This window comes from Cygnus atratus, chromosome Z, assembly GCF_013377495.2.
Source record: "Cygnus atratus isolate AKBS03 ecotype Queensland, Australia chromosome Z, CAtr_DNAZoo_HiC_assembly, whole genome shotgun sequence".
In the NCBI taxonomy this organism is placed as follows: Eukaryota; Metazoa; Chordata; class Aves; order Anseriformes; family Anatidae; genus Cygnus; species Cygnus atratus.
The window spans coordinates 30,326,087-30,351,707 of record NC_066396.1 but is presented as its reverse complement, the minus strand read 5'-3'; the positions used below and the strand labels follow the sequence as shown (position 1 = coordinate 30,351,707).

General features: G+C 36.4%; 1 protein-coding gene across 9 annotated transcripts in view; it reads right to left on the bottom strand.

The window, feature by feature from the left end:
- KDM4C (lysine demethylase 4C) overlaps positions 1-25,621 on the bottom strand; it is a 296,942-nt gene that overhangs the window by 248,731 nt on the left and 22,590 nt on the right. For all 9 annotated transcript variants that reach the window (XM_035567672.1, XM_035567676.2, XM_035567671.1 and 6 more), the window contains 3 exons: positions 18,047-18,222; positions 15,423-15,537; positions 4,259-4,452 (listed from right to left, as the gene is read on the bottom strand). In XM_035567672.1, the coding sequence (XP_035423565.1) occupies positions 4,259-4,452; positions 15,423-15,537; positions 18,047-18,222 (485 nt within the window). The remainder of the gene's footprint in view (positions 1-4,258; positions 4,453-15,422; positions 15,538-18,046; positions 18,223-25,621) is intronic.

The window sequence follows — 25,621 nt, the reverse complement described above, 5'->3', positions numbered from 1 at the left end:
TAAAATTTTCTTTTCCAAGACATGCAACATAACCAGGAAACATGTCAATTATGTCGATGGTAAGCATAACCTGTACAAAGTCAGCAACACTTCCACTCTTGCTGAACTCTGCACCACCTGGCCCAAATTTTACCAGTCTTGACCAGTTACCTGCTGATCTCAGTGAAAATCCTATGAACAATACTCCAGAAGACTCTGTCGCAAACTGAGTCTTTTAACCCTTCTACTTCACTGCCGTATCTGCTCTTAAATCATGTAGTGTTAGCAGTCTATGCTTTCCCTTCTATACCTTTGCCTGTAATATTGATGACAGAACACCACCCATTTTATCCCACAATACTCATAACCTCATCCCAGTTTCCTTTGCTACTGGCATTCAAAGTCTGAAAGATTTCATATGAAATCATGTTTTAATGCTTTCCACAGCCAATATCATGGCTCATCTTTCCTCACCTTTCCACTTCATAAAGGCAGATGAACAGGTATTGGTACATTTTCTATACTAGTTAATCCATAAAAACAGGTTACAGCTATGGCAATCAATAAAGATGCTCATGAAGGAATTTTAGGCCGTCTTGAGAAGATCGGTGTTTCCTACATCCTGTATCCACTGAACTCCCCCAAACACTAATCCTGAACTTAATCTACCTGCTTAACTTTGAATGTCACCACAGATGTTCACTACTTTTCTTATAGTAATGCAACTTCATCTGATTTTGGCTAAGCACTCTCTCCAGTAATCCACTCCTTTTCTTGACGTTATCACAAAGATGTCTTCCCTTTCTGTTGCACGTATTCATCTTTATTTTATGATTAACCATCCCTGGAAGACCTTCTGTGATATATGAAATGCATTACTAAGCCTTTTCTTTTAAAAAATTGTCTCTTCTCATTTCTAGTCTGTTCAGGAGAGCAGGGAAGTGAAGACCAGATGGAATGTCACAGAAAACATCACAGGTCAATATATAGTATTTGCTAGTGTAGAAAGATCTCCATCATTAGATGTAAAAGGTGAAAACAATGAGCACAGCTCATTTGGGGCTACACAGCTTTAAAAAAAGCACTAAATGTGTTCTCCATTTACTCTTATCTCCCCTTCCCCTGCCTCCCACCCCCCCCCCCCCGCAAAAGAAGAAATTAGTCCCATTTTAACATTTGAAATATCCACAGTGCCATGAAAATAAATGCTTTGGTTGTGTTCAATAAAGACTTTCACGTATGTATTATTAACATTCTTCAAGAACATTTACATCATTTTAACCCTTAAAAAGGTTAAAAAAATAAAGATCCTGTCCATACCACTAATCTTGGTATGAGTCAGGTAAGCAACCCGAAGAATAAACATTGCTTTCAGACACTTAATACATCCAGAAATACTTTCCAAAATGCAAATACCTTATTCAGATTTTTTTGTATTTATAAACTTACAATGTAAATTAACGTGTTATCTATATTTTTTACCCATAGATCTAGTACACCAACCAATAGCCTAACATTTTTACTATTAACTGAAATCTGTTTTAGGCAAGGCAATAATTTCAAAGAATGGTACAAAATATTTGAACAACATATCAAAATTCCTCAAGCTATTAAATAAAACAAGAAAATCTTTAGTCAAGGCCTACAACCCTGAAATAATAATTACAATAGAAGAAAATGAAAATATATAGCAACAAATGGCAAAGTGAAGAAACTTTTAATGCTAAAAAGCAGATCAACAACAAATTGAATTAATAAAGTAAATCATCCATCATGCCAATGGTTCTTCTTGGTAATAGGACTTCTTTCATAACAAATAGTGATATTAAATGGTGTAGGCACCTTCAAGATTTCTTTCCCCTCAAAAAAAAATGCAAAGGAAAAGTTGCAGCAAAAATTCTGCTTGCAATTCAGCAAGCAATCATAACAAACTATTTCTCTTTTCCAAAACTCTTTTCTCACTACACCTCTCTTCTCCCCTTATATTGTTCCATTTCAAGGCCTCTAAATTTCATCAAGTCCTTTCTTCTCCAATTATTTTATGTCCTTGATACCTTTTTGCAGGCAAAAAGTCATTTAGAAAGCAAGCATATGAATTGCAAAAATATATACAGACATGAAAACAACCTTAATCTTGATTTTGCAAAGTTATCTGACACATTTTCTTGTTTCAGATGAGGCAGTCAATGGAGTAATCAGTACAAATAAACCTATGAACTTCTTTGCATACCTCTTGGTGGTGAAAGTGCACAAAGAATAAGACGAAATGAAGTTTCATCTACACCTATCTTTTGGAGAAAGCTCCAAATCCATAGACATCACCCCAGTCAGACTTAGATACTGCCTGCACATTCTCATCTGGGCCTTCAGGTGGAAGTGGTTCTTTTCTCACAATTCAGCGAAAACACACTACCTATTATACTTCGTAATAAAATATTTGTCAGTTCTCCATAAGACCAACGTGACTGTCTTGAAGAACTACATGTATAACCAGTAAGGTTAAAACCTCGTGTTACTACCATATATGCCAGGGTATTTGGTTTCACTAAGGAAGCACTTGTCAACTCAGCTTAAATTTTAAAAGAACATTCAAGATCTTCGCTATCTGTATCCTAACTCCTCCTCCACTTTTCTGAAGTAAAATATCATATTAACACATGGTACATTTTGTTGATGCAGCATTAGCATAAACTACTGCGCCATTCCTCCAGTAAACCCCCAGCAGCCATTCAACAATAAATAAATCTTCAACTGATTAAATCTGAAGTTTTCACTCAACTTTTTTTTTAGTGCTACATTTTGTAATAATATGGGCCAATTTGGTTCACAAAAGAAAGTTAGTATCCACTGCTATTTCTTCAGAAGTATTAAACAAGTATCTATGAACTAGAAAAGCAGTTACCATATTTTCAACTCCCACCTTCTTCAAAATAGTGGGAGACAGCAAAGTTTTCTTAGTTCCTAATGAGTTTATATACTTCAAGATGTAACAAAATGTCCTGACTACTTGGAATTTTACAATGTGCAGTGAGGTTTTCTGTAAATAGTACTTTTACAGTTCTAAAGAACCTAAAACAATTTTTTTTATGCAATCACATTGATTTAGTAAAAGTTGTCTTTTCATCTTAGAACATTGTGGAATTACCCATCTTTTCATCCATTTTTAGCACAACTCTAATTCTTCTGGCTGAGAAGACATAGTATGCCCAAATCTATCAAAATAGCAATTTCCAACAACAAAAAAATATATAATTAAACAATGCAAAACACAGAAATGCATTACTCCAATAGGTATTGTTTACCTACTCTAAGCACAAGAGACCCACTGTACAAGAAAAGCAGGTAAAGATGAAGAAGTGGCCTAAGAACCAGCAGCTGATCAATTTACCACCTTCTATACTGTGATCATAATGGCACTATTTTTTAATTTACAGTTTAAATAAGTAGGGTTTTTTCTGGTATAGATATGAAAGTAACAAATAATGTCATAAGGAAATACCAGCTACAAAGTTTTCCATCTACTTTGGATGACTAGAAGCTGACAGAATCCATTTGAGCAGAGAGCATCTTCTGTGTATCTCTCTAATGACTTTATGTTCTTTGTACAAGTATTTTAAGGAGAGAAAAAAACTCTGTAGGAAGACATTTCTCTCATGTGCTTTAATATATATATAGCATATAGTAAGATACCACAATCTACATGTGCAATATCTGATTGATGGAGAGACAACAAAGAAAAAGGCTGTTCAATTTAAAATCTAATATAATGTGGGAAGGATAGCAGAAGCTTCCAATATAGGAAGTAAATTCAATGCTGAATCTCCTCTGCTACTGGACCCGTGTAACAGTAGAGAATGCAACCCTGATGCAATAAAAGCAATTAAATGCATGTTTAATAGAAAAACCTGTAAGCATTCCCAAAGGACGAGTCACGTGTCTACATAAATTGAACTGATTTCAAAGAGGCCTTACAAGAGTTCTCTCAAATAGTCTTGGAGTTGCCAACTCTAATTAAGCTTCTCAAATTGAATCATTACAGTCTTTTTCTGTTGAACTCAAATAAGCCCTATATACTTATTAGCCTTTTCCTTTAAAACAGAATACATTACTGTGATGTTCTTTATGTCACAGACCTCACACATTTCATTGCTTTTTCAACTGAGAATGTTATTTTGGCTTTTGAGTAAAGCTCATCGCTGCAAAGCAACTGCACCCCAACTGTTTGGTATACTCAGCTAAACAAATAGACAAATGATACTTCATAAAAATTTAAACTTGCCATGACTTTGGCTCCCCAAAATGTAGATAATTAATACTGTAGAGATCCATGTCTTCGGTGTGCCACGCGAATGTTGTTTTCCACATGCCAAAATACAGATACGGGGTATTCACACCCTCAATAGAAATTCCACATTCTTCTCCTACAACATCCAATATTGTATTAAGGTGGGCGATATTCCATTCCTCAATACCCTGAAAAAGATAAATAACAAATGAATTAATAAATAAAATAATGCAATTTTATATAATAGTCTCACTCAAAAGATACATGCCTGATCTAGTCTTTCAAAAGATTGTAGATCAACACAAATTTGTAAGCACTTCAACAGACAGATGAAGTTTCCACAAAAAAAAATCTTGACTTTAGTAGAATTTAGATCAGGTATTAAATCTGAGATGTTTGAAGCAGACAACAGGGAGGTACGTATCAGCTTAATACTAAATACATCAAACAAAATGGATCAAAATACCACACAGAACAGAAATAACAGCCATAACCAAGGATCTCTGGTAAACTGATAGGTAGATGTCACTAAGTTTCACTGCGCATATCTATGCTTCTTACAAAAATAATACTAAATATTATTAAAAATGTTTTTATAATGTCATTTTCCTGGGCAAGTTTACTGGTCCTCTGAACAACATAAAAACTAAAGCTATGACTTCAGAGATATTTCTAACCATAATGATATAATGCACAACAGAGCACCACAGAAGAAATCTACTGATTTCATAGAATTTCAGCTGTTGTCCTTCTATTTTTTGCCCATAAAATTTGTGTATTAAAAGCCACTAATGTAGTTTTTGTTGTACTTCAGATTCACAAATAGCAATTCTAATTTCAGGTAATGCAGTATGTAAAAGTCAGCGTAACCAAGATCAAGACTACAAAACTGAAGAGAAAGAGTTTAGACTTCACTATAACAGCAATTGCTAGCACCTCCAATTAAGACATTAACCAGTGGCTCAAGCAGCCAGGAAAACATGATATACAACGAAAACTATTATGAACTCAATTCAGGCAAGTTTGTTTATTGGTAAGAAAGACAGCACCAAAACATGCTCTTAAATATCACCAGCTCTCCAACTCTCATCACTGATACTCTGCACAGTTCTAACAATCTTAATCAAATTTGGGGAATAGTTTGATGGTAGACTGCAGTTCTGATGCAGCTGATTAAAACGAAGAAACATGTTGACATTCAACAGTTGTGCAGGTGGTGAGGAAATAAAGTTAAACCAAGAAAGAATCAACACGTAATATTCTCAATTTTCACTTTCTCAGTTTTTAAGCAAGAAATAATGAAGCATGTTATGTGTTCAGCAACCAGAGTTTATATAAAGATAGCAACTTCTGTATGAAATTCAACCATCTCTTTGAGCAACCATTTTTGACTGCCTGCAATGACTATTTCACTTAAGAAAAGCTACCCTTAAGGCGTCTGGGAATTTTACAAAGGAGCTGTATTTACAGAATGAGTTCATTCTAGATAGAAAATTTATTTATGTATGCATTTTTAATGAAAGCTTTAGCTTTGATGCACTCATGTGACATAAAAGCACTTGAAAAATACATATAAATGTATTTACGATAAGCAGTATCAGAAGAAAATTAAACACAAATATGTATCCAAGTAGTAGATGCTGGTAAAATCTGCACCCTTCAAATCTAAAACTCAGTCATCAGCAAGGTATTAGAGCTGTAAAATACAAAGTTAATTTGATGGAACAATTTTAACTAATTATTCTTCAGATTAATTTACATATTTGACTTTTAAAATAAAATTAATCTTTGTTCACCATTTGTGAAGTCAATTTGGAGAAACAAAATAACATGGCAAAATAACAACAATGACTTAACTGTGGAGGCATACACATATACAATGTTAGAACACAGTAATAAATACCAGATTAAAAAAAAAATCAACTGTTAATCTAGGCAGTATCCTCTTTTTGACAGTGGCCAAAAGAAACAGTGTAAGCAAAGAACATCCTTCCAGCCTCCAGCAATATGCTGACTGAAAGTTTCACCAGAGTTGCTATTCTTCTGCTTAACAGTACCCAGTAGGCTTTTTACCACTAACCCATTCATTTCTCCAATCACCTTTTTTAATCCATGTAAGCTTTTAGCAGCCCTAACATCCTGAAATCTTACTCTTCTCTTACCAAGAACTAAATGATAGTTAAAAGAACAGACTAAGAATGAACTATATTTTTTCTTTTCCCCCAACACATCTCTTTTTTGCCATTCCTGTGATTAGTAACAACTAATCACCAAACTGCTAGTGGTTTGTCCTTGAAACAAAATCAAATCCTCCCATGGATAAGAAGGTTGCTTCAAAATACCAAACATATACAATCCACAATCTCTATAACCAAGACACATGATCTATTTCCATTTCCTAGAAACCACTCTGGACAAGCTATAGAAGCTTCAGTGTACGACTGAAGTTCACTCAAACTGGCTTATACTCTAAAATCAGAATGATTCATTTTAAATCTTTTTACATCCCTGGACCTTGGAAAAAAAAAGTTTTATCTTTATGTATAGATTATTGCAAATTACTACAAACTATTATTAAAGATGTTACTTTACCTCACAGGTATACCTCTTTCTGGCACTCCAAAGCACTAAGTAAAATGTTTATGTGAATTTTTAAGTAAAATATTAACTCAAACTTTTGCAATAGTTATGTAACTGTTTGTAGATTTTACGATTTCAATGCCAACTAAAAACATCATACGACCTGTAAAAGAGTAGTTTGACAAGTCAACACATAACAATACTTCTCAAAATTAAAGTCTACCTTAGCAGCATATTCCTAATAACCATTACTAGATCATCAGTACACATAACCCTTAATCTAAAAGCATACCTAGGATTTTCTTGAAAATACAAAAAAATTAATCTATTCAATGTTTCAAATATTTATTCTGCTACTAGCCTACTTCTGGATATCATTTTACAACAATTTCAAGGAAAATGTAGAGAACTTTTCTAATACCCACATGGCACAGTTTTAAAGAACATTTGCCATCTTTGATAATTGTACCACAGAATCCAACATCAGAAAAAAAAAGCTAAAAATAAGCAATTTTTTCTCTATTTATTGCAACAAAGAAACACAAGCTTGAAACATCTTTGCTGGAGCACCTTATACTTAGGTTGCAATTCTTTAGAGAAATATAGCAAGTAACAGGTAACGGCTTATATGAGAGACCACTAATCCAAACTTTACAAACTTTTTAGATGATGCAAATTTATTGTAAATTACTGTCAAGAGTTTTTATGAGTCTTTTAACAGCATCTGAAACAGCTTGTAATGGAATATGGAGATAAAAGGGAACACCTCACAAGCAGTTCTCACAAATATCCAAACAGTTTGTAAGGAGATGACCCATCCTTTTCTCAAAGACAAAAAAATACAGCTTTCAATACCTTGGTAAAAAGTGAAATTCACTGTTTTTTAAACAAACAGTGACGACCTTTTTGCAGATAAAAATAGGCCTCCAAGCAAAATTATATTCTATTCATTTTCCATTTTCAAAGTAATTATGATACTGACATGATACCATTCTACATACTTTCCTTAAACAATTCAGCAGTCTGAGGAATTCTATTTCTATGAACATGGTTTCTGTGTATGTATATGCTAATAAACACAATCCTTTTTCACTGTTTAATTTTTCCTTTGATTATCTCATGGATTAATTACACTATTAACCTGGCAAACAATACATCTCTTGTACAACTAGTACTAAAAGCCCCTATGACTGACAATAAAATCTCAAATAAGAATTAAATATATATACATAAAATAATAATTAAGAGGGCATGAAAGGGAGTAGGAGAAACATGCAGAAGAATTGTGTTTGGTCACCCACTCCTCCCTTTGTGCACCCAACACTCACACAAATAAATATGCTAAAAAACCTACCATGCTTTTATTGCTTCTTTGAAGTGCATTAGATACAGACAGGAAAATACTACGATCAGAATTTCTGCACCATAAACACACAGAAGTATACAAACAATCTTCCTCATTTTATCTGATTTTTGTCTTCTCAGTATCTTTTCAGACATGACTCTTGCTTTACAGCACCCTTTTGAAAGGTGGGAACAAAACCAGAAGCAAGTAGAATCTCTTTTGAAATAGGCACTAAAACAAGATGTGTAAGTGAAGGAACGTTCGTATTAACATAAACTATGAAGAGATCATATACAGAAAGGACATTTCGCAATCACGTGCTAAAACACAAAACTTTCTACTTTTTAAACACATTAAATCGCATTGGGACTTCTCTTAAAGTCAATGCAGTGTGCACATACAGGATTCTACTGTGAGATCAGAATTCTGCTTATCTGGCCACAACGCGACCGAGGCAATTAGCCAAAATCAGGATCGTGGCTTTGAGTCACACTGAATTAGGCAAGTTTCATACTCAGCCATGCTTATTCTCATTCTCTGACATATCTTGTAGACACTTCTACTCAGTGACCTTTTTTTTCCAAACTAAAATAAACTGTGACCAGAGAGCACTCATCCAGTCTCCATACCCATCATCACTCGTTACCAGAAGTTCATTCCAATTCGTATGTTATTGTACTTAATTCTTATATAAATATAATTATCTTTCTTGTATTTTTATTGTTCAGTCACTGTTACTGTAGGAGTTCATGTCTCCTCATTATGCTACCCAGTAACTTCCAGTAAACACTACTATAAAGAATACCATACAAGTCACATATCTAAAGCAGACAGTTCACAAGAGAATCTGTAGGACTATCTTGGCAAGGATGGAAACTCCACAACCTCTTTGGGCAACCTCAGTCACCCTCACAATAAAGAATTGTTTCCTGATGTTCAGAGGGAACCTCCTGCATTTTAGTTTGTGCCCACTGCCTCTTGTACTGCACTGTGCATCACTGAAAAGAGCCTAGCCCTTTCTTCTCTGCACCCTTCCTTCAGGTATTTAAACACACTAATGAGATCCCACCAAGCAGTCGCTTCTCCAAAATGAACAGTCCCAGCTCTCTCAGCCTTTCTTCATTTGCTCCAGTCCCTTCACCTGTGGTCCTTCACTGGACTCTTTATGTCCAATCCTCTCTTGTCTTGAGAAGCCCAGAACTGGACATGGTACTCCATGCGTGTTGTTTCACCAGCAAGGAATAGAGAAGAAGGATCACCTCCGTCAAGAAACCTGCTTGCATCACTCCTCTTAATGGTATGCCCAGGACACCATTCACCTTCTTTGTGGTAAGGGCACACTGATGTCTCACGCTCAACTTGGTCCACCAGAACCCCTCAGGGCCTTCTAAGCTGATCAGCCCCCAGGATGTACTCCATGTGCCTGGGGTTGTTCCTTCCCACGTGCAGGACTTTGCATTTGCCCATGTTGAACTGAATAAGGTTCCTGCCAGCCCATTTCTCCAGCCTGCCAAGGCACATCTGGATAGCATCGTGAATCTCTGGTGTCAGCCACTCATCCCAGTTTTGTGTCATCAGCAAACCTGATGAGAGTTCACTCTGCCCCATAGTCTGGATCATTAATTAAACCCAGTATTAACCTCTGCCATTCACCAGTAGTTACTGGCCTCCAAGTAGACTTCAGCCCACTGATCATCACTCTCTAGGCCTGGCCAAACAGCCAGTTTTCAATCTTCTCTCCTCATCCACTCCACATTTCTTCAGCTTCTGGCAGGATCTTATGGCAGACAGTGTTGAAAGACCTACTGAAGTCACGGTAGATGATACACAGTCCTTTCCCTTCATCTACCAAGCCACTCACTTCATCACAGAAAGTTACCAGGTTGGTCAAGCATGACTTCCCCTTGGTGAATCCATGCTGACTACTCATAATCACCTTCTTGATCTTCCTGTGCCAGGAAATGGTTTCCAGAATTAATAGTAGTTCTACTGCCTTCCCAAAAATCAAGGTGAAGCTGAGTGACCTGTAGTTCTCTAGGTCCCCATTCCTGCTCTTCCTGAAGATGGCTGATAACTGCTTTCACCCAGTTCTCAGGCACCTCTCCCAGCCACCATGAGCATTCAAAAGTAATCAAGTGGCATCACAACAACATCAGGCAGTTCTCTCACTATTCATGGGTGCCTCCCATCAGCATTCATGGACTCGTATTATGCCCAGTTTGTTTGCTTTTTTTCTAACCTCTTTTCCACCAAGAGTAACTCTTCCTCATTCCAGACTTTTTCCCTGATCCCCGGTACTTCAGAACTCTGAAAGTAGGTCCTACTAGTAAAGATTGATGCAAAGAAGGCAGTCAGCCTTTTCCATGTCCTTCATCACCAGAGTCTTCGTGCCATTCAGCAGCAGGCCTGTATTTCCCATTTTCCTTTTGCCACACATACTTCAGAAGTCATTCTTGCTGCCTTTCACACCTCTCACCAGATTCAGTTCCAGGTATGCAGCTGGGAAAGTCAAAGCCTATCTGCACATGTGGACAGTGTCTCTGTGTTCCTCCCAGGTTAGCTGTCCTGTGCATCCACCTTCTATATACTTTGTGTTTATCTTTGTTTTGCCAGAAGCTCCTTGTTCATCCATGCAGATCATCTTGCTTTTTTTTTGCCTGACTTCCTGCTCACTGAGACGGACTATTCTTGAGCTTGGAGTGGGGTGAACATGAGCCAGCTTTCATGGGCCCTCTTCCCTCCAGGGCCTTATCCCATGGGAGTCTTCCAAGCAGATATCTGAACAAGTCAAAATCTGTTCTCATGAAAGCCAGGGTTGTGGTCCTGCCTTCTGTCTTGACACCTCCTCTTAAGATACTTAACTCCACCATCTCATGTTCGCAGCAGCCAAGGCTGCCTTAGACTTCCACATTTGCAACAAGCCCCTCCTTGTGAGTGTAAGTTGCAGCAAACAACCTCTTCTCATTGCTCAATTGCTCTACCATTTTGGTCAGGAAGTTGTCATCCATGCTTTCCAAGAACATCCTTGATTGCTTAAACTAAACCCTGCTGCTCTCCTGCAGCCTTCTGTTAAGTTACAACTCAGATGCAATCCCTAACTTATCTCTTGGTCAAATCCAGATTTGACAGCTAATGTTAAGGTTCTGCTTTAAAATCAAGTTAGTTGCTCTTTGAAGGATACAGCGGAAAACTGGAGTACCTCTGATGCTAAAGTTAGTTATGTTAGAGATGCACCTACAACTCAATTTAACAAAAAAAAAAATCAACTTTTAACCTGCAAAATCAGCTGAACCAGTCACTCTGTATTACTAAACAGATGTGCTCCCCACAGCTTAGGTATGGGAGAAGGCAGGCGTGAAAGTAATATCTCATCAGGAAGAATAAAACTAAGGGAAGGAAAAGGAAAGATGTTCTATCTTGAATACAGGAGCTGAAAGAATGGTAAGAAAGAGGCATGCTAATGTTTATACATGCTTTTTCCAAACCTTGGCTTTCTCTACTGTACAGCAGATTTCTTTCACAGCACAGTACTCAGATGTGTTTTATGATGTGTTAAAAACATCAGATCAGTCAATTTTCTTTGGACCTTCTCTTGAAATCAGGATTTTTTCCTTAGCTACTAGATCAGTCTTCGTAGGGGTTTCATATAACTTCCCCGACCTGTCCATGCAAAATTTCTAATGAAATACTTTCTAGAGAAAAGACCCAAAGGAAACAAAAAGTTAATTTCAGCTCCTAATATCTCATACAACAAAGAAAGAACTAAATCCACAGCCTCAGTGATTAGTGGTATGATTTAAACAACCGGGTGTGGCATGGAAGTAAACGTCCTGAGGACGCAGACTGTACAGAAAGAGTACGTGAATCACTCTCCAGATTTATTCACCGTTAAAATTGCCAGATGAGTTAATAAACTTATGATATCAAAAACAAAATAACTCTCCTCTTTCTTCTCCATGACAAGGACAGTAACTTTTTGCAGCTGCTTCACAGCTTAGTCATTCACAGTCTAGGCAGGCTCAACTTGGTATTACATTCAGGCTAACTTACAAGCAAGAGAGGTCTCTTGAAATAACGTAATAAAAAAATCACTTCTCAATTAAACTTCCAAACCAGCCATAACCGCTAGGAGTTCATAATCAATTCATGGATCAGTTTAACAACTGAAGCTAGTAAGACTGGTGCTTTATTATTGACTTTATAAACCCTGTCAGAAATGTTAATTTTCACTGAAGTACAGATGACCTTATAGCAACAGAAAGACAGAACTTTGAACACCTAATAATGTTTATAAGCTTAACAGAAATAATGTCTTTATAACTTACTCGTTAGTGCAATTATTTTTCTTGAGTTACTCACATTGCCTTTCTCCTGCAAAACACTATAATTAAATGTAAAAGCAACCAAAATGTCTATAGCATAGAATAATATTTCAAGTAAACAAACAACTATCTTAAATTTATTTTCTACAGAGTGTACAGAACACTCATTCTTTCAGGTTGTTTCTTTATTCATAAAAAATTAATGTGTTCAAAACTGAGAGATAACCATAAATATATTATAAAGAAACGAGAGACTAGAAAAATCCATGTATCTCAAGTATGAATTTTGAATCATTGATGATAGTTGTCAATTTTCAAAACATGTATTTATAACTTTATTCCTGTTATTTTTTCCTTCATTATAACAGGTTTTATAACTTCACCCTTTCCAAACTGTTCAGAATCTGTCATCCTCTGATCTAAGAAAATCAAACAAAAAAAAATCTATAAACTCTCCAGCATAATGCTAGTAAGATGCTGGATTCCACAAATCAGAATATTATTTCTTAAATTATCTAAATGGAAAAAATAAGGCTTCATCGTGCTTCAGTTACAGATCTGTCAATATAAAATTGAACTCACCATGTGAAAAAAATATATAAGTGGTAAACTTTTAAACCGAAGAATAAAATTAGGCAGCACAGCAGCATTTCTCACTAGTTTTGCTGGCCCAATTATATAATCCACTTTCACTAACTTCCTGGTATTTTCTATCCAGAGTTCTGCTATATATTTGTCATTCTGTATTAAATGTAATTTCTACAGCACGCTGTTTTCTATAAAACACATTGTATAAATGGTAAGCATTTCTTTTTGTTTAGCACAAATAGGCTCTTATGCCAAATTAACCCTGCCATCCACTTTCTGCTGTACATTGCCCCAAATGTTAGCTAACTATATTCATCCCTTCTCCCCAAATAATAACAATCCTGAAAGAAAATGATTGAACATGTGAGAACAATTTCTAATTCAAAACTGAACTGGAAGAAAAAAAAAAATCTTTCTTAGTACTATCATCAAGACACAAAAAAAATATTAGTTGCCCAAGTGCACCATCTGGTGGAGAAAATTAACTTTGGCAAATGAGAAATGTTATGATCTGGAATCTGCAATTCTCTCATCAACAGACTGGTACCAGGGATTATTCCTTCTTTTCCTCCAGACCCTCACCGGGCTGCACACCCTGACATAGCTTTCATATTAATTGTTCTGCCTGTTCACTCTTTCCTCGATGTTTCACTAACATTTCTCCTTTATGTTTATTTTTAAATAATACCTACTTACTCAAAACCAAAATGTTGTTCTGCTTTGGTTTTGTTTTCTTCAATTCTACCTAGTGCTATTTTATCCCACACTTCCTGTAACCTTCCACGCTTTCTTTGTCTCTTCTTCCTACACATCTAACATTTGAGTTAGGATTGCTGAATGCTGCACTTCTCACTTCACCTGTCAGGGTTTTCACCTCCCTACCTCAGCCCCCTAATCGAATGACAGTGCAGTTCCATGAGAAAAATCTCAGACTCTCTCTTTGACCAGTCAGCACTTCAAATATTACTGCTTTCTCTTTTCTTTGGTCATGTTGCTCCTTCAACAGTAACCTTAACATATTAAATACCAAAGAACACAATCAAAACAAAAGTGTACAATTGTAAAATGCTATCACAAAATGCATTATCCATCAACATCAAAAAGAAGGGAAGGAAGAAGGAAGGAAAGGAAAAAAACAGGCAAGCTTGTATTTCTTGAAAGAAACACTCTTTTCCTGTGCCCCAATTTGGTCTCCACAAAAAACAGCTGTCATCTGCATCTGAAGTGGCTCTTCACTGGAACACCCCAAAGCAGAATCCTGAGGTAATTTTCTTAATCGTTTTTATACAGCTACTTTGACACACAGTAAAATTTTGACTTGCTGCTGTCACTAAACAAAAGATCACTTGACATTTATTTATATATGTCTTTAAAAAGTAAAAAAAAAATGAATTGCCTTAAACTATCTTGGCTGACTGCATTTATCTTTGGACAAAAGAGTCTTTCAGTAATTTGTCTTCTGTGAAGAAATATGAAATATTAGTGGGGCCTCAGACCATCTGCCACAGGGAAATTCTACCTTTTTTTTAAATGATTGGAGAAGGGAGTTACATAGGACATGAAAGAACTGAAGAACTCTACAGAAGACAGGCTCCCATGGATAAAAGTTAGTCCTGTATTTTGTAAATCTTCAAACCTTGTTTGAAACACTAACATTTCCTCTATTCATCTCATTACTTAAATAATTCTATTTATCTAGTTCCTATCACTGCTTATATAGCCAGTTTGATACCAATAGATCTTCTGTAATTCTAATAATAAGATGCGTGTTATGTCCCTTTTTATCCATGGAGATCTTCACAAGTATCCCGTAAAACTCATTTCCTTAGGAAGCTCCCTTTTTGTCTATCTTGATTCAGAGGTATACAGTAGTCATAAGCTCATTTCACAGAAATCATAGACATTCCAAACATGTAGAAAGTACAGCTATCATTTTTCCTCAATGAAATAAATCAAATATTTCATCTTTTAATTTTAAAGTTACTTAAAATATCACGGAATTTCCACACAGGTACACTGTATGGAATGCATACTGAAATGTTAATAAATATATTAACAGGAAGGCATCTCAAAGCCCTGAAGAGTTCCAAATGGCTAAAGGGCAGTCTTATGACCAGGAAGAATATCAAAACCCTACTGTCTAAGGATAGAAGTGTCTTTGCAGATGTACAGTTAATTTCAACCTTGCTTGGAGTCTTTAAAGTAAGTAACATAAAGATTCCAACAAGACAGATTCTCAGCCACAAAACAAGAATGTATCCTTTAAGTATACTACCCGTTAAGAGGGGGCTAGAAGAGAAACTTCATAAAAAGCTATGCATACTTTATCATAAATGCTTCCATTGATATCTGCTCCATAAATTGGTGCCACAAAAGTCAAGTTCTTCCAGTATTTACGTTCCAGGTCTTCATAATCTATGTATCTTGGGGTGCAGTATCTGCAGAGGAAGAGGTAAGGCAAATGTTCAGCATAGTCTTTCAACAACCACCTTCACGATGGACTATGCTTTTTTGATCCTGCAAACTGAATTCTAAGAGATCACTATTTCAAATCCCCTTAAAGAGAGCAATTACTAGTTGAATTCCTAGTTTCATAGTTTACCACAGAATGTAACTTCCTTACGTGACAGCTGCAGTCATTGAAGTTATACACCTACCCATATAATATTTTCTTAAATCTAAACAGCAGCTAAACAGAACATGTGCTGGTTGCCCTCAGGCTGAGAGCCTTCTTTTTGTTCCTTTTCTGAAAAAAACACATACGGAAGAGCCACTTCTCTGACAATTGACAAGTATTTGCTATTTTTTTGCCTCAATACTAGCTCTCCAAAGTCAGAGACAGGGCCTGCACAAGTCCCCGTGAAATAGTTTTAGTGTACTAATTCCTCCAAGCAGCAGCTATGCCAGACAAAAACAGTACTTTGCTCTCTTCCTCCTCCCCTGGGAAAAGCTTTTAATAGAAGGAACGTTTAGAACAGTGGTACAAAAACTTCTCTCATGCAATGAAAACAAGATACTTAAGAAAGCAAACAAAACTAGTTAAAAAAACACATCTTAAAGTATTCTCAGCAACAGAGTTGCTGTTGCAATTATTTCTCATGATATAGCTCCAGAAATCAGCCTGTATTTCTGACTGGCTCTGAGTGAAATGGATACATAAACTCAGCATAACAAGTATCTCAATTATGGAATGCAGGTATGCCCATATTTCCCAGAAAACATAGTGGAGAAGCACCTTGGTTAAATGGTGAATTGACAATGCCTAAACACATAAAAGATGGAATGCATTAGATTGGGCACACACAATTGTTTTAAATGAAACTCTGATTTTCATTCAGATGTTCAAGGCTCTTCCCTGTTTTCTAAAAGAAAGGGATAGCATCACAATTCTCAGGAAAAGCAGCTGTCCATAACAGAGAAGCTTTCTTCATTAAGGATCAGAAGTCTTTTTATAGGAGAATGGAGTCTCTCAGCTGCTTAACAGTTTAAGAAAAATAGCCTGTATTAAGAGATAAGAGATTATATGACATTTTCTCAAGAGCAGTTACAAATATTCAGAAAGAAACACACAGCTAGTAATACAGGTCCTCCCAAATGTTCTTAATTTTAATTATGAAGTCATGAACTGCTTTCAGGAAAACAAGTATGAAAATTTAAATCAGATATGCTTCCAAAATATATTCCATGATAAGAAATAAAATAAACATAACTAACATCATGATACATAATAAGCCTTCACAGGTATTATGCATTCTCAAACCTATTTCAAGAAATTAGTGTTTCTCATCTTATCATAAGTTAATCAAATGCATATATATATGAATATATAACATAGGAATAATTTTCTTCACATACTACAGAGGTTTTGTACTTCATTCTTCCCTCTAACAGTTAATGAACAAATAATTTGTACAACTACAAAACACATTTCCATTCCTACTTATCAGTAAAAGAAAACTCCAAATGTGATAGCATCAGTTTTTCACAAGTAATATACGGAAGAAACATACTGATCCTTTTTTTTTTAATTCAAAAAGGAGATCAGTTTTGCACTTTTACAAAGGAATAGATATTATCAAACATTTGCTGAGAAGCCTCTTTAAGAGCCTCTTTAAGAGCTTTAAGAGCATCTACCCGTTTTTCCTGATCTTGATTTCTCTCCATATCTTTTAACTTCTTAAATTAACTTATAAGAGAAACTTTCCTTCAAACCAGTCCAGTGTTACATTGTTTTCTCTAATTCATTACATTCAAATACCTTTTCTCTCTAAGACTCTTTGAGTCTCCATGAAGAAACCACTTCCCATCAGGTTACGGGAAGTAATGAGGTAGAATTTATTCTTTTACATTCCCTCTTGGAATGCCCAACACTTCGAAGCTTTTTAGTATACTACTTAGCCCTTCATAGTACCCTTTTTTCCTTCCTTAATAGCCATTTTGCCATAAGCAGAACATGGAGGTACACTATGCACAGCTGCATTCTCTAACATTAGTAAAAAAAAATTTAAGTGTGTTTAAAAATACCTTGGGGTGTGTTTTTTTTTTTCAGAATTAAATATTAGGTCATTCCAGTATCTAGGCCAAATAAGTAAATATTACACATTAATAAAGGTATTCAAAATAAAACTGAGATATAGGTCTGTATCATCTTCATTATTTCCAATATATGTGTTTGTTGGAACAGACAGAAAAACAGGTAGAGAGCAAAAAGAAAATATCATGTGTCAGGTTTTTCAGAAGCTTTCTTGCTACCATAGTACCAGCCACTTTCTACAGCAGAAATAAGTAAACTTCATATTGTGGTATTCTTCCACAACTTAAAGGACAGGAAAATATCAAGTGAGTAAATAAATAAAAAACACTAGCAGCATATCACTCTTCAAAGAAATCACATTATAGGAACAAATAAACATTTTTCACTTTAAGTAAGGGCCCCCATATACATACTTGTCACTGTTGGCCAGCTGCTTGAACTCCTTCACTGTCATTGGCTTTTTCTGAATGTTATACTGTGTGAAGAGCCCTGACTGGCCAGTGACCATCTGCTGAATTGGAGCAGGAATTACCAAATCTTCAATATCATCATAATGTTTTCTTGGCTTCCATTCTTTTGGTGGGATAACCTAAAAATTCAAAAAAAAAAAAATGTGAACGTCAACAGTTGCCATACCAATTCAAAATATTCTGGAAAATCCAAAGAAATGGTCAAATATGCCTACACGATGAACTTACTGCTTACCAGCTGTTTCACATAACTAAGTGACCATGTAAACGCTCCTAGATGATACAAAAACCAATTCAAAAGAGCCATAGCATCACCTTCCGTTCCTCAGTTCACAAGCACCAACTCACTAATCCACAGCAATTCAATCATGTGTAACTGTGCAAACAAACACATACATAACTCGACAGAATCTTTAACAGTCAGAAAGCCTTATAATGCACAAGCATCACGTGCTCTGATACAAAATTGTTATCCTCAGTATAAAAAAATAGATTCATACACACTTGACAGTCCTTTGTCCAAAAGTTGTTTGGTGTATACAGTATGAATAATTTCATTTTTTTAATGAAAAATTTTTTAAATTCCAGCTATTTCAGATAACTGTTGTCTGTATAACTCACATAAAACTGCAGGGTACAATTCTATTACAGTAGGAGTTTGGACTCATTAAGATGTACTGGTTTTATATTAACATAATTTAAAGCTCATAATTAAATATTAAAGCTATGTGCAGATTAACCAATTGTAAAGTTAACACTTATTTTAGATATCAGAGATCTGTCCAAAGTCTACAAAAACTCCTCAGTAGCTATTAGTGTGACAATTAGAGCCATTAGAAATTTCAAAGAAGCCTGTAGTCACAGAAGTGCTCTTTAACAGGCTGTGTAATTTTGAATGTTCTGTTTAAGTATAATCTGAAAACAAAAAAATTCTCTAAATTTGAAATCACAAGTTTTAAAACAAATCAGAGGGGCTTTTGTTGTTATTGTTGACTTTTTTTGTGACCTTTTTTTACTTTTACTTGCCAAAAATACTGAATGACGTATACTTTTGCGCCACTCATCATTAGAGATTGTAATGACATCACTCACAGAAAGTAAAAATCCTAAAAAAAAATACTTTTAAAAATAATTTTAAAAAAATCACCTAGATCCTGAGATCGTTTGCTACCTTTTGAAAACAAACACAAGTGTGCAGATTGTAATGCACATGTACTCAACAGTCTATCCCGCAAAGAAATCTGGTCAACACCAATATGCACTGGTAGCAAGTACATACTTACGTAGATATACCAAGGTAAAGAAAAATTATCAGGTAGTAATATACTTCCATACCTAACATTTTTACTTTAAACAGACTTTTTCTTTATCTAGTTTTTACATGGATGGAAATCCTTCTTTTCCTTCTCAACTACCATGTGACTTTACCTGTACAGGGACTCAAGAGCTTGTTTGAGTGTTTTTGGCTTTTAGAGAAAAAGTGAGTGTATCATCTTGTGATTCCTACTTATTTCTTTCACACAAATCTTAAGTTATACTCCCATAAGCAAAACACAAAATGTTAGTTTGGAAGCAAAGTACTCATGCATTCAGAATATATGCATATAAATCACAGAGATTTCCATTTTCATGATTATTAAGCATGAACTTATACGTTTGGCTCAACTAGATGAATACTGAAAAGCAAAATTTGCATTACCTTATTTAATTCAAGGTCAGTGTGTTTTAAGCAATAAAAACATTTTTGTGAATACTGGTTCAAAATATCCACTTTCAGCTGGAAGACGTTTATTACTGTTGTAGTTAGAGTAGTCATTAGAAAAGTGAATTGTGTGAGTACTGATATGCTAAACATCATTTTAAATGAAAATAGAGTCTCCAACACAAAGAATTTACATTTTCTAACAAAGGTCAGGGCCAGATGTAGAGGTATTAAAGCATCATGTCCAAAGTGACACAGTCACAGTCAGTATGAGAGTTGAAAATAGTAACTAAGTCTCTGTATTTTTACCACTGATCCATCCTAACAAAGTCTCTTCACACTCCTTTTAAAAATAATAACCTCTCTGAAGTCAGGCAAGTTAGGTTTATGACATGGAGGCAACCTAGATCAAAATCATCAACCAATTAGTTCAATACTCAAATATAAAAAGGAAAAACTAAGGCAAGGCTTTCTCAATTTATCTACATACGTACAGCAAACATCCTAGGCATATTAACACTACCCTGTGTTACTCAGTGTGTTAAGTATTCTGTTTTATATAAGGGATGTCATAGTTACAAAGTACCACTCAGTCTCCTCCATGAAAGCTGCACATTTGCAGAAATTAGGTTATTTCAGAGTGGTACTAATGCATAAAATTTCTGGTAAATCCTCTTTCACGTATTAGTAATCTGTCCTACATTTGATTATGAATGGCACTGGCTACTATGTCCAAGTGGCTAGTTTCATCCAAAATTTTCTTTAAAAGTTTTTTTTGCTTCTGCTAGCCAACACATATTTTCAGTGCCGTGTTCCAAAATCATGTTTCTACTCGCCAATTTGATTGCAAATTCATTTAACTGTTTCACTCTACATGAATGCAGTTTCAGTCTCCAGAACACTTCCTTCTCCAGAAAGAGCAACTAACCTATCAGTGTGCCTTGTTTTTCATTTCTATTGCTTTCATTCCTGATTTTCCTTTTTAAGTTCAAGATCCTCTGTACAAGAAAAATTAAAATATATTATCTATGCCTAGAACTCATTCCAGACTTTCAAAAACCTAATGAAAATTTTTAGCTGATTTGCTCTAGGGATGCCACAGTATATCATCTACTCTGGGAATGGCTTTAATATCGTTTCTCCAGTGCCTCAATCGTTTATTTCATGCATAGTACTAGGAACTTTACAGAATCACAGAATGGTTTGGGTTGGAAGGGACCTTAACGATCACCCAGTTCCAACCCCCCTGCCATCAAGCAGGGACACCTCCCACCAGACCAGGCTGCCCAAAGCCCCACCCAACCTGTCCTTGAACACCTCCAGGGATGGGGCATCCACAGCTTCTCTGGGCAGCCTGTGCCAGTGCCTCACTACCCTATGAGCGAAGAATTTCTTCCAAACATCTTATGTAAATCTACTCTATTTTAGTTTAAAATCTTTACCCCTTGCCCTATCAACACACCCCTGATAAGAAGTCCCTGCCCAGCTTTCCCCCTTTAAGTACTGAAAAGCCTCCATAAGATCTCCTCAGAGTTCTTCTTCTCCAGGCTGAACAATCCCAGCTCACTCAGCCAGAATTCATAGGTCTCTGATCATCTTTGTGGCACTCCTCTGGACAAGCCCCAACATGTCCACATCATTCTTGTGCTGCAGGCCCCAGAGCTGAACGCAGGGCTCCAGGTGGGGTCTAATGAGAGCAGAGTAGAGGGGGAGAATCACCTCCCTCGCCCTGCTGCCCATGCTTCTTTTGATGTGGCCCAGTATACAATTGGCTTTCTGGGCTGCAAGTGCACATTGCTGGCTCATGTTGAGCTTTTCATCCATCGGTACCCCCAAGTCCTTCTCCACGCAACTGCTCTCAATCACCCAGCCTGTACCTGTGCTTGGAATTGCACCAACCTAGGTGCAGGACCTTGCACTTGGCCTTGTTGAACCTCATGAGGTTTGCACAGACCCACCTCTCAAGCCTGTCCAGGTCCCACTGGATGGCATCCCTTTCCTCCAAGTCAGCTGCACCACACAGCTTGCTGTCCTTCATAATTCTTTTGGTTTTACTGAAATCTTACAGCCTTTATGTTTTTCCTTTTACGTTTGTGGCTTATGCTGTCCTAGTAGCATTACAATCTTTCTAACACAAAATTCTAACCTGACTTTACTCAGTTGCAATCTTGTCTTCTCCCCATGCACACAACAGCAAAAATGCTTTATAGCCCAGCCACCCTATTCATATACAACCCACAGACCTCTATTTTCTTTTTGCGTACCTGATTTAGCTTTACTAAACACATAATTTTGCTGGTTTATCCTTCAGTAGTGCGGTCATTCAGAAACTGTCATTTGATTCTCTGCTAGTTTCCTCAGCCCCACATACATGGGTCTTGTGGTTTTCTTTTTTTTTTCCCCACTTTCCAAGTCTATAAGCTTTGACATACCTTCTCCAGACACACTTACTTCATGCCACCCCAACCAAAGCACACTACATTTTATTTTTCCTCTCATAGTACATACAAGCCTTACATTCATTTTATCCTCATTTATATACACATATTCTTCTGCGCACAGGTAAGAGGTGATCTTTTCCCCCCATCTTCATATATAACCTGAAGTGTTAGCTAAACTGTATGCCTGCTCTGCTTATGATCCCTGTTCAGAGGTTAAATGGCTGTTACTGCAGAAAGCTCTTCTTGTAATCTATTCTCTTTGCATTCACACTTGAGATTATAAATCCCATAGTTCTATACTTGATATCAATTAGTTCCTGAGTTTATTTTACATTACCATCGAAAGGGAAGAAATTATTTTATCCCTGTTCTTTTAAAGTCCAGTTTCCAGAACTCAGGAAGTGACCCTTCAACTTTTGCAGTACGAATTACTGACTTCATAAGGTTTGTTTTTAAAAATACTTAGTTCCTTGGTTTGTTGAGATTTTATATATAGTTTTTAAAAATACAGTGAAAAATCAGAATATATAAAGTGCTAAGACAACTATATAATATGCATCAAACTAACTAGCAGGGTGGAAACAGCTAAAGATGCTTTAACCACTATTTCTAGAGCAAGTAGAGAAAGGTGAAAACAGACCTACATTTCATGGTTACAAATGCCCTTCCCTCAGTCACAGTAAAACTGAAATATGATTTTTTTAAAAGGTTTTAGTATTCTCTTACTATATACGTTAGTCCAGGTGTTCTGTAAACCCAGGTCAGCAGATACCCTGTATGCATATAAATACAGACAGAAAGGTAATTTCAGTGCTCCTGGGAATCATTAGAACCTGTCCTATGGAGAAGAGCTTCCTGAACAGTTATGATCTGACAGATGGAATGGGAGGAAAATCCTAGCAATCTAGATATATCCATTTCATTCCAAAAATATCCCCCCCCAAGACCAGTTGTACCAGGGCTATCTGGAGAAAAGAGAGGACGTATACATATTCAGTCATACAAGCATAGGAGCATTTAATTTAAACTAATCCCAAGTATACTCTGAAAATATCAGAAATCCGTGATTACATAGCCAAATTCTGCCCTAAACATATGTTCAGTTTTACTGATTTCAACAGAAACAGCATGAATTTCCAAGAACTATGAGAGTAGTATCAAACTCCGAAAAATCAAATCTTGGATTTATTTTTCAGAGTAAGTTAATTTCCAGTTTCTCTTAATTGTACACGTGTAAAATTTGAGAGAAGTCATCTATAGCCAAGTTTTTCCGTGTCTACTATCTGCTAATGAGATCTAATAGTCACGTAATTCAGAAGTGAAGTACGAATGGCATAGTCAATGTAAAGATACAAAATAAATAGCTGTAGTTTTGTAATAGCAAAAACACTGGCCGTTTTGCCCTTGAGGAAGCAGCACATCATCTTGTCAGGAAATAATTTTCAGGTTTCAGTTTGTATTTAAGTACCTATGAAAAAACACAGCTTGAAAACTTAAGAATTAATATAGTTTAAAAAGCATTAGATAAATAAACAACCTAAAATTTACCACCTACTTTTCACTCTAATCCTGAAACATGTTACAGCTCTTAAGTATTTCATTACTAAAATGTATTCATTTTCAACTCAGTTACAGGACTCTAATCTACAGTCTTGCAGCATTACACCAGGGTAAATATGAAAGAATAAGTAAAGACCACAGCCTGACCTCTGTTATTTTACTGTCATAATTTCGTTTCACAGATTCCATTTTGACTAGGCTAGTGTTAAAGTTCGTCATGTTACATGCTTACATCCATTCCACAGCCGTCTGCACTACCACTCTTTAAAATACTGAGACATCTGCTAGAAATCACTGTTCCATCTAGTATTTAAAAAAATACTCATGTTCACACATTCATATGCCTAACCTAAAAAGATTACTACTACTTTGCCTCATTACAGTGTTCCTTTAAAGTGTTTCAACTTCAAAAATTTTACAAAAAAGTTAGAAATCTACAAAACCAAACATATTAAACACTGACACTCTTTCTGAAGTGACACCGTATTTTCTTTATATTTATATCATCTGGTTTTACACCTTCATTTAATTGCTGGATGATAGAAAACGAACCAGAACAGAGATAAGGAACCAAATGAGAGCAATGACTGAAGCCCCAGTCATCATGTCTTCAATCAATAAACTGAAAACATACAATCTTTCCATTATTTCAAGAAGACAAATTCATTATCTTTCTTCACTTTTACTGGCTGAAATTTTGCAACCAAGAGTGCCAAGATACAGAAGAATTTCTTTCCCACAACATCCTAAAGTACATACACACAAATGGCTAGTGCACTGGACTTAAGTTTTAGACACCTGGTCAGTCTTAAGTATACAAGCAGCCTCAGGAGTGCGTAGAACCTGTACCAAGAAGACACTGAACAGGGTTTCTAGCTGCTTCAATCTTTAACAGGTAAGAATAGAACAAGCACACACAAACACACACAAAAAATCAATCATGGAATCATTTAGGTTGGAAAAGACCTCTAAGACCACCAAGTACAACCTTTAAACTAGCACTGCCAAGTCCGCCATTAAACCACGTCACTAAGCACTACATCTATACGTTTCTTGACTAAGTTTCTTGACTACACTAAACATAAACCAAGCTCAACATCTAAAGGTCTTTTAAAGACCTCCAGGGATGGTGACTCAACCACGTCCCTGGGTGGCCTATTCCAGTACCTCACAACCTTTTCAGTGTCAAAGTTTCTCCTAATATCCAAACCAAACCTCCCCTGGCACAGCTCGAGGCCACTTCCCCTTGTCCCCACTTAGTGCCTGAGAGAAGAGACTGATCCCCACCATGCTGTAGTCTCCTTTATGGTAATTGCCGAGCACAGTAAGATCTCCCCTGAGCCTCCTTTTCTCCAAGCTAAACAACCCCAATTCCCTCAACCACTCCTCATTAAGATTTGTTCTCTAGACCCTTCACCACCTTCGCTGCTCTTTGGGCATGCTCCAGCAACTCAATGTTTTTCTTGTAGTGAGGGGCCCAAAACTGAACAGAGCTGAGTACAGGGCGACAATCGCTTCCCTGTTCCTGCTGGTCACACTACTCTGGACACAAGCCAGGATGCTGTTGGCCTTCTTGGCCACCTGAGCACACTGCTGGCTCATATTCAGTTGACTATCCACCAATACCCCCATGTCCCTTTCTGATCGGCAGCTTTCTGGCCACTCTTCCCCCAGCCTGTAGCACTGCATGGGGTTGTTGTGCCCGAAGTGCACCACCCAGCACTTCGCTTTGTTGAACCTCATACAGTCAGCCTTGGCCCATTGATCCAGCCTATCCACATCCCTCTGCAGAGCCTTCCTACCGTCATGATAGGG